Consider the following 13,290-nt stretch of genomic DNA (forward strand, 5'->3'; position numbering starts at 1 on the left):
GAGGCTGAAAATCTCTAGGGGAGCCCAAAGCCTCACCTTCTCCCAAGGACTGACTAGTGGATTGAACAGCCGACCCTTTCTTTAGCAGCCCAACATGGAAGCCACGATAGCACCAGGGCACATCATAAACATCATTCTTAAAAAGAGAAGACAAGCCACTGCTATCGAGTCAGTGTTGACTCATATTAACCCTTCGTGAGTTCCCAGACTTTAGCTGTTGATGGGAGTGGAAAACTGAGCCTTCTCCCTTGGAGCTGCTGTCAGTTTTGAACTGCCAACCTTGTGGATTTCAGCCCAACTCATAAACACTACACCATCAGGGCTCCTGCTCAGGGACAGGTATTATTTAGACAAAGCAAGCACATCTTACATTCTTTCCTGTTCTCTAGAATCTAGATGAATGAATTGCCATCGAGTTGAGGTGACCCATGTGGGTCAGAGGAGGCCTGTGTCCCAGTGGCTGGTTTTTTGGAAGTAGGTCCTCAGGCCACCTTCGGCCCTGCTGTGGGAGGCAAATCCTGGAAATCCGGGTTAGCAGCCCAGCTCGCTCATTAGCAGTTTGTACCACCCAGGGGCTCTCCGCGCAGGATTTCACGCCGATCATCTCCCAAGAACGAAGTGTAGCCTTCAGGAGAACCAGGTTTACCCGTGAAGAATTGTGGGCTCTGTGAGCCGCTCGAGGATTGTCAATGTGGAGAGCGCAACGTTTCCCTCGGATTACTTCTGGAGGCATGAAGGCTTCATTTGCGTTAAATAAAGCATCTGCCTTTGTAGAACCAACTAAAATAGCGATGTTGCTGAAGGTCAAACTTCTGGGAGCCAAAATAGATGAAGAAGAATCTGGAACTTCTCCTTCAGCTAAGTGGCACACGGAATTTGCGAGGGGGAAGAAAATGCAGTGCTTTAAATGAACGTACTTGCGGCGTCTGGCTATTTGACCCAATGGGCTGATGGGGCTGGCACCTGCTGCCTTCCCACGAGCTGACATTTCTGACTTGTGGCTCGCTCGTCCCTGTCATCCACAAGCTGAACATGAAAGGACGAGGTGAGGTCACCAGCGACTGTTCTTGCACAGCTGTCTGGCTTGGGCGCATCTGTGCAGTGCTATCTCCTGACCCAGGCGCCAACCAGAGTAGATTCCTGATAGGAAAAAGGAACGGTCTGTGGGCTGGAGCAGAAAGAGGCATGTGGTTGAAACGCGGCTGCCTTTGGCTGTGTGACCCTGAGCAAGCCAGTCTCTTGCCCGGGGCCCTGGGTTTCCGGTGTCAAAAAATTAGGGGACTGCATTTTTTAGGGCCTTTTGCAGAAAGGGCATGAAATCCGGCCAGGGAAAGAGGTAGGAGATGCAACACGAAGGAGACAGTGCTTCGTGACTGTCGTGGTAGCAGCTTTGTTGCCCGTTGGGATATGGCAGTGCCAGCTGAGTCAGCCTGCCAGGTGGCAGTCGGTGATCGGTGGTGCTCTTTTGGTTAAAAAACACCGACAATAGCACCAGTTTAGGTGCCAGCAGTCAGGGGGATGCCACGCTCCAGAATTAGATGCCACACTCCAACAAAACAGCGAGCAGAGGAGAGTGGTTCGTGAGCTGCTTGTCCCAGCTGAGCTGAGTCTCCTCTTGCACCTGCCTGAAGGAGAAGACATATCTGAGGGGCCTTGGTGCCCTCGTGGCTTAGTTGGGGATGCATGGGCTGCCAACAGATTTTAATCCATCAGCCACTCAGAGGAGAAAAAAATGAGGCTTTCCATTCCTATAAAGAGTTACAGTCCCAGAAGTCTACAGGGCCAGTTCTACCCAGTCCTATCAGGTCTTAGAACAAGTCAGAATCAACTTGGTGGCAGGGAGGGAGTGATGGTACATTATAAAGGCCCAGCAAGCAATCTGCCCCACTTGTTTGGCTAGGGAAGTCACTACCAGTGACAGAGAACAGGCAGGTGCTATTTCAATCCTCCCTCTTCCGTCTGGCTTGATTCTCTAAGATAAGCAGAGAAGGAAACGCTGGGCAATGGCATGTTCTGTATCTTGAGCTTCAGCTGCAAATCCCTCGTGACGGTCTGAGTTACGCCCCGGCTCCTAGGACTGGGACATTGAACCAGTCATCCTTCACCGTTTCCCATGGGCCCTTCCTGGGATTTTTCCAGCAGCCAGAGACCTGACTTGTCCCCTCGCTGAACCAGAGATGACCTAAGCTCTCTGTCCTGTGCACAGGGCCCTGCTTGGCCTGGCTCACATGGATGCCAGAGTCCCTGTGGAATAGTAGGCAGGAGGTGAGTGGGCACGGGGTCGGCCTGAGTGCTAAAGCCCAGCTGTGCCTCTTCTTGGCTGTGGCACCTGGGGTGAGTGACTTAGCTGGTGCAGGAAGTGTGATGGTGCAAGGAGACATCAGGCAGGTAGCCAGGTCGTGTGCTCGAGAATTCCATTTGACTCTTAAACCACATGAACTCAACTGCTTTGAAAGAGGAAGCAGAAGAGGAAAACAGCCGGTTAACATTCTCCATGCCACCCCCGGAGCATGTGTGATAAGCACTGAATGCAGATTTGACCCCACGGAGGTCCACAGGCCTTATCTTGGTTATCTAGCGCTCCACTCCTCTAATCAAGCTGTCCCAAGTGGGTGCCTTTCACAGACGTATTTTCTCATGGTTTGGGAGAGGTACCATTGAGTCAGCTTCAACTTCTAATGACCCTGTGCACATTCAGAATGAAACACCATCTGGTCTCTAAATAGTTCAAGGTCTGTTGACCTTTAGGAGTGTTTTCCAGTGGAGTCTGCTGGGGTGCCACGCCCTGACTCCATAGTCTACTTTTGGTATTTGCTCTGTTCCCCTTGCTGTTCTGTTGCACGCCGTTAGTATTTCCCCTTGGTGTGGTGGGGTCAGATTGGGTGCAATTCCCACACTGTCTCCATTGTTGTCCCCCGCAGTGCTATGGGTCAGTGAGGGACGTCGTGTGTCCTAGTGGGGTTGGCCATGTGGCCCTCTCTGTACATTGCCTGCTATGAGCAGGAATATTGTCCTCAGGACTTGGTGGGCCAGGATGTGCTCCACTCTCTCTTCCTCCCCCTTCATTTGCTCCAGTGTGCTCTGATCAGGCATGTCCCTCTCCCTGAGCTGAGATCCAAAGCCCATATATAGGTAACTGGACATCCCCTTACAGAAGAGTCGTGGGGAAGAGAGGAGCCAGTCAGGATGTAGCATAGCATCGATGAAACATACAACTTTCCTTTAGTTCTCTAATGCTTCCTCTCTGCCACTATCATGATCTCAATTCTACCTTACAAACCAGGCTAGACCAGAGGATGTACACTGGTACAAATAAGAGCGGGAAACACAGAGAATCCAGGACAGACCGACCCCTCAGAACCAATAATGAGAGTAGAGATACCAGGAGGGTAAGGAGAAGGTAGGGGAGAAAGGGGGAACTGATTATAATAATCTACATATAACCCCCTCCCAGGGGAACAGACAAAAGAAAAGTGGGTGAAGGGAGACATTGGACAGTGTAAGACATGAAAAGATAATAATAATTTATAAATTATCAAAGATTTGGGAGGGTAAAAAATGAGGAGCCGATACCAAGGGCCCAAGTAAAAAGCATGTGTTTTGAGAATGATGATGGCAGCAAATGTACAAATGTGCTTGACACAATGGATGGGTGGATGGATGGATGGATGGATGGGTTGTGATAAGACTTGTACGAGCCCCCAATAAAATGATTTTTTTTAAAAAGAAATACCGCCTGGTCCTGCGCCATCCTCACAACTGTTGCTATGCTTGGGCCTGTTGCAGCAGACCCTTGACGTGCCATCTCATCAAGGGTCTACTCTTTCCCGCTAACCCACTACTTTACCAAGTATGATGTTTTTCTCCAGGGACTGGTCCCTCCCCATAACCTGTCCAAGCTATGTGGGATGAAGTCTTCCCATCCCTGTTTCCAAGGAGCACGGTGGACAGGCTAGAACTCTGAATGCAGGGTGTCAGCGCAAGGGGGAAGGCAGGCTCTCTTTGTCTGTGGGCTCGGGGGTAAGGTTGGGGAGGGGTGGGGTGTGTGTGTCCATGTCTCTTCTCAGCTCCTGTTTCCTGTTCCTTGATGATCTTTATTGGGGGTGGGGAACAGGGGCACCCTTCTTCCTCAGCTCTGCTTGCTCCTCTGGGCCTCACCTGCTCTTTTATGTCTCAAAGGGATTGACTTAAAACAAACCCTACATTAATCTTATCTGATTATACCATCCCCAGTTAGCTTTACAACACCTAATTCTGGGGTCCTCAATCTGTAACAGGCCCCTAGGATAAGGGTGTGCAGATCTTATAAAGACTGTCTATTTTTTTAAAGTAAAGTTTTACACAAAACACTAATGAATAAAAACAGACTTTTAAATTAAAAATATGCTTCAGGGAAATATAGAATAAACCCAATCAGAAAATGCAGCAGTTTTGATTAATGCAGAGATGTGAAATGGAGATAAGAGATGGCTGTTGGTGGGCTTTTTCTTAGGCCGTACAGTTGACCCTTACACAAAGAAAGGAGAGGGGTGTAAGGGCATTCCCGCACAGTCCAAAACCCACATATAGCTTCTGATATCCCCGGACTTGACCACCAGTTGACCAAAAGTCTTACCAATAGCAGAGTCAATTATCACATCTTTTATAAATGTATTATATACTGCACCCCCATAAGATCTGTATTTCAACATAAGATAAGGTATTTTGCCAAAAGTACAGGGGGTTTGTGCCTGCTGGCTTCACGCATTTTTTTCTTAATTTTTTTAAAATACCGTGCTTCATGCTAGACTCGTTTATCCTGGAATAGCAGGCTACTGCAGCTGTAGACCTCAGGTTCTATGGTAGATATTCAAGCAATTCAGCTTCTTGTGTGTCATGATTTCTCTGCTTCTTGAAGTGCTTTCAGCATCAGTAACACTACAAGAAAAATCTTAAAGATCCACATATATAAGTGGGACCCACGAAATTCAAGCCAGTGTTGTGTAAGGGTCAACTGCCATTGAAAATAGCCATCTTTTCCGTTTAGAACAGTTCCTACAATGAAAAGTTATTGGTTAATTCCAAAGCTGCCCAAAAGTCATGGGCTAGCACTCAAGCAGGCTTCAAAAAGCTCAGGGAAAAATTTCATTATCTTTCCATTCCATTTTTCCACACATTTTTTTGAAACCTCCTGGTAAATACTACTCACATGTAAATGGATTTTTTAACTTACTAATGTAATGTATAAAATGTAAAAAATAAGACTAAATAATGATATATATGTATGGACTGTTTTGTTTCTTATCTTAGAGATTTTGATTCAAGTATGCTGTTTTTAAATGACATCCCATTCATTTTTCCCCCATGTGTAAATTATTGGGGATTTTTTTTCATAAAAGTTTGATATTGATTCATTGCCAGTGCCTTGAAATTTAAAGGATTGTTCCTTTTAAATGCACGACCTTTTCAACAAAATAATGTTTTTCATTAGTGTGGTACTTAACATTTATAATGAATATGTAATTATAAATAAAACTATATTAAAAACACTAAATATTCAACTGTGTGAAATACTCCCTAGAATCCCAGGGGTCTTTGTTTGAAACATACTTTCTCAGATCCTAAAACATCCAGTTGTCTTTTCTCTCTCTCTCTCTCTCTTTCTCTCTCTCTCTCTCTCTCTCTCTCTCTCTCTCTCTCTCTCTCTCTCTCCCCCCCCCCCCACCACCCTCCCTCTCTCACTCAAATTCCTAGCTTGTGACATATGCGTGCTAGCTTGAGGAGAGCAATATAATTTTCCACACTAAAGCCACTCCATTTAAAAACTGGTAAAACCTGAATAGTATCTAAAGTGTGGTTGTCAGTGTATAGATGGTGTGCACTGGTTAGGTACTATGTTACAATTGGGGGACTGGGTGAAGGGTACATGTGATTGCACAGTTTGGGCAACTTAATAGGAGTCTATAATTATTTTTTAAGCTTGAATAAAGGTCATCTAAGTATGATAAAAATTATCTTTTACTTAACTGTTCAGAAGGCATGCAGCCAGGCTCAGGGTAGAGGGAGGGTGGGTTGGAAAGGGGGAACGATTACAAGGATCTGCATGTGACCTCCTCCCTGGGGGGCGGACAACAGAAGAGTGGGTGAGGGGAGACGTTGGACAGGGCAAGATATGACAAAATAATAATTTATAAATTATCAGGGGCTCATGAGGGAGGGGTGGAGTGAGGACAGAGGGGAAAAATGAGGAGCTGATGTCAGGGGCTTAAGTGGAGAACAAATGTTTTGAGAATGATGAGGGCAATGAATATACAAATGGGCTTTATATAATTGATATATGTATGGATTGTGATAAGAGTTGTATGAGCCCCTAATAAAAGATTAAAAAAATCAAAAGGGCAGCATCTACCCAAGGACAAAGTGCAGAAAGGTTAGGAAAGAAGGAGAAATGGAAACAGTAAATCCAGGAGGAAATAGGATAAATGACATTGCATTGTGGGGATTGCCGTCGATGACATGAAGCAACATGTGTATGACTTAATGAATGGAAAACCGATCTGCTCTATAAACCTTCACCCAATGTATAATGAAAAGTTGGGGAGAAAACTTCATGTATCTTTATGGATATTTTGTTTATCTGTTCATCACAAAATTTTGTTTATCTTGTCGTCTGTTGAGAGACATTTGGATTATTTCTACCTTTGGGCTACTGTGAATAATGCTGCAATGAATACTGATATACAAGTGTCTGTTAGACATAAAAAGGTGTACACACAGCCTCTGACCTTTCTGCTTCCCTCTAGTGGCATAGTGGTTATGCATTGACCTGTAATCCTTAAGGTTAGCAGTTCAAACCTACTAGCAGCTCCTCGGGAAAACGATGGGGCTTTCGACTCCTGAAAACAGTTAAGGTCTCAGAAACCCATGGGGTGGGGGTGGGGTGGTTGTGAGTCAACATTGACTCCATGGCAGGGAGTTGTTTTGGTTTGGTGTAAAGTAAAAGTGGATGTAGTTTTCTGTCCGCTTGAGTTTTCCATCTGCTCCCTATTGCTGCCTTGGAGCCTTGGTGGCTGAGGGTCACTGTGAGTCAAAACCATTCCTCTGGCCACAGGTTTTTGTAGAATTTTTCATGTGTACTCATAGAATATCATTTGTATTTTTTTAAAGGGAACAACCTGTTTGTCCAGGGATATAAAAGACCAAATCCGTACAGTTCTTTAGCACAGAGCAGCGCTCATTTAAGACTTGTCTCCTGACCCAAAAGACTGGCAGTTCTCTTCTGCCTGCATGGGGTTGCCATGAATAGGAGTTGATAGCAGCAGTGGTGACAGCTTTGGCTAATCTTTGAGTCAGCCAGTAAGGCTCTTGGCTTCCTGAAAACCCCTTCTCTGATCAGCTTTTCTGGCTTCTTCTCCAGGGTTATCAATGCTGGGAAGAGTACGCACAACGAAGACCAAGCCAGCTGTGAGGTGCTCATGGTGAAGAAGAAAGCAGGCACCATTACCTCAACTCCAAACAGGAACTCATCCAAGAGACGGTCCTCCCTCCCCAACGGGGAAGGGCTACAACTGAAGGAGAACTCGGTAAGATGCCCTTCATCCTTGGTTTTCAAATGAGAGGTACCACACACCCTCTGCCCCCCCCCCCAAATATGTTAGAACTTTCTGAAGGACCTGCAAGGGAGCAGGGTGGGGTGGGGAATCAGTCTCCTGAATGTCTGGAGCTGTGGGTCTGTGTTCAAAGCTGCCCACACTCAGCGGGCAAGGGTGACACATGTCCGAAAAGCTGATATTTAGGATTCTAACCATTTAGAAACAAGGCGTCCCTGAGCAGTTCGAACTTTTAATGCTCCCAGCTTCTCACTGAACATTCGGTGGTTTGAGTTCATCCAGAAGGACCTTGCAGGAAAGGCCTGGTAATCTGCTATTGAAGATTGAAGAACCATTAGCAACTCTGGATGGATGCACATGAAGTCAGAATCTCCTCCATGGAAATTCATTTTTGGTTTTAAAGTAAACAAGGTCACCCATGTAATCTATAGGCTTTGACACAAGAATTGTGTATATAATCTGAGCCTTTCAGATGGTATATAAGAAGTCCATAGGAGGTTTCTCTGGAGGAAACCATCTGCACGCCTCTCCTGAATGTGGAAATGACTCTCGGTAGTCGCCTTGTGACAATTAACTCTTAGCAGGAGGGACTTGGCCTCTCTTTCCCCCTTGCTGAACCATCTTAGTCAACCAGTCAGAGCCTGTGTGTGCTGTACTTCAAAGTAATACTGTATTTCTAACGTGACCCAGAGCCTGTGCAGCCATGTGGTAGTCCTACAGACCGACTGCCCTGTCGGCATACCACAAAGCATTTCCCCTCTCTCCACTCACTGTAGAGAAAAGCAGACACAATTTTGGAAGAGCCAAAGATCAGTTCAAATGGAGTAAGGGATCTCAGTGCTCTGGCCATCAGCAAGTTCATGTTTTCTAGGGAAAGATGTGGGCTGGGGAAATCAGATGTTAAAGGGAATGACCCCAATGCTACTGTTGATTCTAGTGACCTTGTGGATAATTTTGATAAGGATTTAGAGGGTCTGGGAATCTCCTCTTAGTCTAAGAAACAGTATCTTATTGCATAAGTTGTTGTTGTTGTTGTTAGGTACCAGCTAGTCAGCTCTGTCCCTCAGCAATCCTATGCATAAGAAAACCAAACCCTGCACACTTCTGCACCATCCTCACAATCACTCCTGTGCCTGAGCCCATTCAGGCAGCCACTGTGCTCATCTGTCCCATCCAGGGCCTTCCTCTCTTTTGTGCCCCCCCCCCTCCACTTTACCAAGCATGATGTCCCTCTCCAGAGACTGGTCTCTCCATCCTTGCCGCTAAGGAGCCCTCTGGCCTTACTTCCTCCAATAGAGACAGGTTTGTCCTTTTGGTACTTGCAGTAGTCATCTCCAGCACCACAACTCAAATGCATCTATTCTTCTATGGTCTTCCATATTCAGCATCACCTTTCACAGCCATAGGAGGCAGTGGAGAATACCACAGCTTGGGTCAGGTGCACTTTAGTCCTCGAAGTACTTCCTTGCTCTTCAGTCCTCTAAAGACATCTTGGGCAGTAGATTTACCTGGTGAAATACATCTTTTCATCTCTTGACTGCTGCTCCCATGAGAATTGATTGTGGATTCAAGTACGACAAAATCCTTGACAACTTCAAACTCTTCTCCATTTATCATGATGTTAACTATTGGTTAACAGCTGTGAGGATTTTGGTTGTCCTTACATTGAGTTGTAATCCACACTGAAGGCTATAATCCTCGATCTTCATCAGCAAGTGCTTCAATTCCTCCTTACTTTCAGCAAGCAAGGCTGTGGCATCTGCATATACCAGGCTGTTAGTAAGCCTTCCTCTAATCATGATGCCATGTTCTTCCTCGTATAATCTAGCTTCTCTGATGATTTTCTCAGCATATAGATTGAACAAATGTGGTGAAAGGATACTACCCTGACACACACACCTTCCCTGATTCTAAACTATTCAGTGTTCTCTTGTTCTGGTCTCACAACTGCCTCTTGATTTATGCACAAGTTCTGAATGATAGGATGAAGTGTTCTGGAATTCCCATTTTTCTCAAGTGTATCCAACAGTTTATTAAGATCTATATAGTTGAGTGCCTTTGCATAATCAGTGAAACACAAGTAAACATCTCTCTGGTATTCTCTGCGTGAGCCAAGATCCATCTGACGTTAGCAATGGCACCTCTTGTGCCTTATCCCCTTCTGAATCCCTGTCAATGGGCTGCTATAGCCATTGCTGGGTGATCATAAGCAACATTTTACTTGTGTGTGATATTAATATCAGTCTATAGTTTGAGCATTCTGTTAGGGTCACCTGTTTTTTGGAATGGGCACAGATATGGGTCTCTTCCAGTCAGTTGTCCTGGTAGCTTTCCTCCAAATTCCCTGGCATAGATGAGTGGGTGCTTCCAGTGCTTCTTCAGCTTTTTTGAAACATTTCAGTGGGTGTTCTGTCATTTCCTAAGGTCTTGATTTTGGCTAATGCCTTCATTGCAGCTGAACTTCTTTCTTCAGCACCATTGGTTCTTCCTCATGGGCCACTTTCTGAAAGCTGCTAGGTGCTATCTAATCTGTTCTAACCCATAACAGCTTTAAGCACAACAGAACCCAACACTGCCTGGTGCTGTGTCAATTGTTCCAATGCCAAAGCCTGTTGTTGCAGCCACTGTATTAATCCATCTCAGTGAAGGCTTGCCTTTTTTTTTAGCTGCCCCATGCTTTACTAAGCATGTGTCGTTTTCCAGAGACCAGTCTCTCCTGATAACATGTCCAAGTACGTGCAATGAAGTTGCACCATCCTTGCGTCTCAGGAGCATTGTGGCTATATTAATTCCAAGACAGAGTTTCTCTATGGGAATAAGAATAAGAGCCCTGATCGACTTTATTAGTACTAGTTCAGCCTAGAGCTGGAAAGGGCAGTGGCTTACAAAGACCGTCAGTTGAGCCAAAGGAAGCATCGCTAAACCTCTTCAATATTTCACCTGAAGATTCCTCTGGAGGAAGCGGAGTTGAGGGCCCTAATGGGCAGTGTAACAAACAAACAAAGAAACGTACTGCCATTGAGTCAATGCCAACTCATACCCTGTAGGACAGGGTCGAGCTGCTCCTGTGGGTTTCTGAAACTGACTCTTTACAGGACTAGAAGGCCCGGCCTTTTCCAATGAAGTGGCTAGTGGTATCAAACTGCTGCCTGTGTCATTAACAGCCCAGTGCTTAACCACTGTGCCTCCATATTTAAATATTTAAAACACAGTATTTAATACATAGGCTCTAGAGGAAGGCAGCTAGCAATAGTTAGTAGTAGACAATTAGTACTTGATTACAATTAGCGATTTAATTTGGGGACAATTATTTGTTCTTTGAGCCTCAGTTTCCTCTTTTATAAAAAAAACATAGTAAATACCAAATATATGAAAACAGGCTAGTTGGAAATATTAAACCCAATATAGTCCATGTAAAGTGTTGAGTCAGCTTAATTAATAAGATCTTAATAACACAATGATCGACACATAACCACACACACTCCTCCAGGGGGATGAACAATAGAAACCTTGGGAAGAGAGACAGCAGTTGGTGTAAGATATGAAAATAATAATTTATAATTTATCAAGGGATCACGAGGGCGATGGGAGGAAAGAGGCTGATACCAACGGCTCAAAAGAAAGTAAATGTCTAGAAAACAATGAAGGCAACATAAGAACAAATGTGCTTGATACAATTGATGTATAGATTGTTATAAGAGTTGTAAGAGCCCCAGTAAAATGATCTTTCAATTAAAAAGGAACCCCACCATCATCAAGTCTATTCCAATTCATAGCAACCTTTTACAGGATTCCCGAGGTGATGCATGTTTATAAGAGCAGATTGCCTCTCCCATGGAAAGGCTGGTGGGTTTGAACCACTCAACTTGCAGTGAGCTGTTCTACACTTACCTGGTGCCACCAGGACTCCTAATAATGTGCCTTAGCAACTCTTATTCAGAACTCAGACCCACTTCTGTCATTTACTGTAAGTAATTCCCACTGAATTGTGAACATCTGTTCATTTATAATTTGGAGATCATACAATTCCTTCTATACCTCCTTTACAGGATTACTTTAGGATTTGCTTGTTATTGGAAAAGACTCTTACACGAGACTTTTAATATTAATTATCGAGGGGTGTCAGAGACTTGAGGTTGTTCTTTCCCAGAATTCCCCCTGCCACTGGGATATAAAGCAGACTGACTCGCCACAGTGATTTCTGTATAAAAATAAGCCAGTCTGGACATTTGGTCCATGGATGGCATTTTCCTTGATTGCTAACTTCCCCCTAGAAATGGAGCATGGATAATTGCTTAATTTCCTGTCCTCAGAAATAATGTAGCAAGCCCAGAAATTTTTCCAGGGAGAGCCGTGATTTTTCCCTGAAACAGCTTTGCATTTCTATAAGGGGTCCATGCGCCGGGGGGGGGGGGGGGGGTGGGCATCAAGGAATTGCCAACAGAGTAGGAAGACTCTGGCCTCGACTTCCTGCTTCAATTTGGTAGTTACATAATCTGGTGTTAATTTGTGGAGGGGTGGAGTCTAGCCTGTCAATCAGGTCACAGCTTGATGACCTCATTTGGAGGCGCCACGGGATAAATAGCTCACTGGACACAAATACACTCCCTGTGAGACATTCTGTTGATAAGACACATGGAGCTATGCTAGAGCCCTGGAGCTGGAGGAGTCATGGAGTTACACACCAGTACTGAGATGCTTCCGCTGCCACTGGATCTACAAGACTTTCTACCCACTGGCCTGTGATCTTCCTGCATTCAGTGTCATTGCATGTGCTTTGTAAGTCTGAAGAGGACTTTATAGATTGGCATCAGACATATGGGCTAATAATGGACCTATGGCCTTGCTCTGGACTGGGCTGGGATGTTTTACCAATGTTTGAGTTCTCTTATATGTAAAGCTCTGTCTTATACACATTGGAGTTTCCATGAATTTGTTTCTCTAGTCCACCCCCACTAACACAATCAGCCTCAGCAGCTTGATTTCTGTCTGCCTTATATATTGGGCATTGATTTAGATTTAAAGCCAGAGATACTGCTTTTTAAACATGTAAAAATCAGGATCTAATATTACCAGGTCCATCACTCCAAACTATTATCACAGCCCCTGCTACATAGCCAGGAACTAAATGCCAGGGATTCACCAGTGGATAAAGCAGACAAAAATTTCTACCCACAAGATACTAACAACCACTGAGGAAGACAAATAAGAAAATTGAACTGTATAGGTTTCCAGATGATAAAAATACTACGGAATGAAAAAAGGTAAAGGAAACAGGAATGGATAGTGTAGAATGGGGGAAGTAGAATGTGATTTTTAAGAGGATGATGTCATAGATTAAAATGTGTCCCCCTAAAATATATGTCCATTTGGCTGGACCATAAAGCTCAGTGATTTCACAGGTATAATCCACAATGCGGGATACAACATCCTTGCTCAGGACACAACTCTGCTCTGACTGGTATACGGAAAGTTTCCTGGGTGGAGGTCTACATCCGCCTTTGATTTTACAAGATAGAAAAAGAGAGAGAAGCAAGCAAAGACAGAGGGACAATTGTACCACAAAGAAGGAAGAGCTGGAAGCAGGGTATGTCATCTGGACCTGGGGTCTCTGCGCTGAGAACCTCCTAGACCCAGAGGAAGATTGATGCTTAGATATGTGAACATCCCCAAGGAACTCTGGGCCTACGCGCATTGAGAG

The 13,290-nt window shown here is 44.8% G+C and overlaps 1 protein-coding gene across 1 annotated transcript in view; it reads left to right on the plus strand.

Moving 5' to 3' along the window:
* The first annotated feature begins 7,447 nt into the window (after positions 1 to 7,447).
* Positions 7,448 to 13,290, plus strand: part of PPM1H (protein phosphatase, Mg2+/Mn2+ dependent 1H) — a 207,571-nt gene continuing 201,728 nt past the window's right edge. Inside the window, exon 1 of the mRNA XM_075552793.1 lies at positions 7,448 to 7,562. Coding sequence (XP_075408908.1) covers positions 7,455 to 7,562 — 108 coding nt within the window. The 5' untranslated portion in view covers positions 7,448 to 7,454. The remainder of the gene's footprint in view (positions 7,563 to 13,290) is intronic.

Source organism: Tenrec ecaudatus, chromosome 6 (genome assembly GCF_050624435.1).
Source record: "Tenrec ecaudatus isolate mTenEca1 chromosome 6, mTenEca1.hap1, whole genome shotgun sequence".
Taxonomy (NCBI): Eukaryota; Metazoa; Chordata; class Mammalia; order Afrosoricida; family Tenrecidae; genus Tenrec; species Tenrec ecaudatus.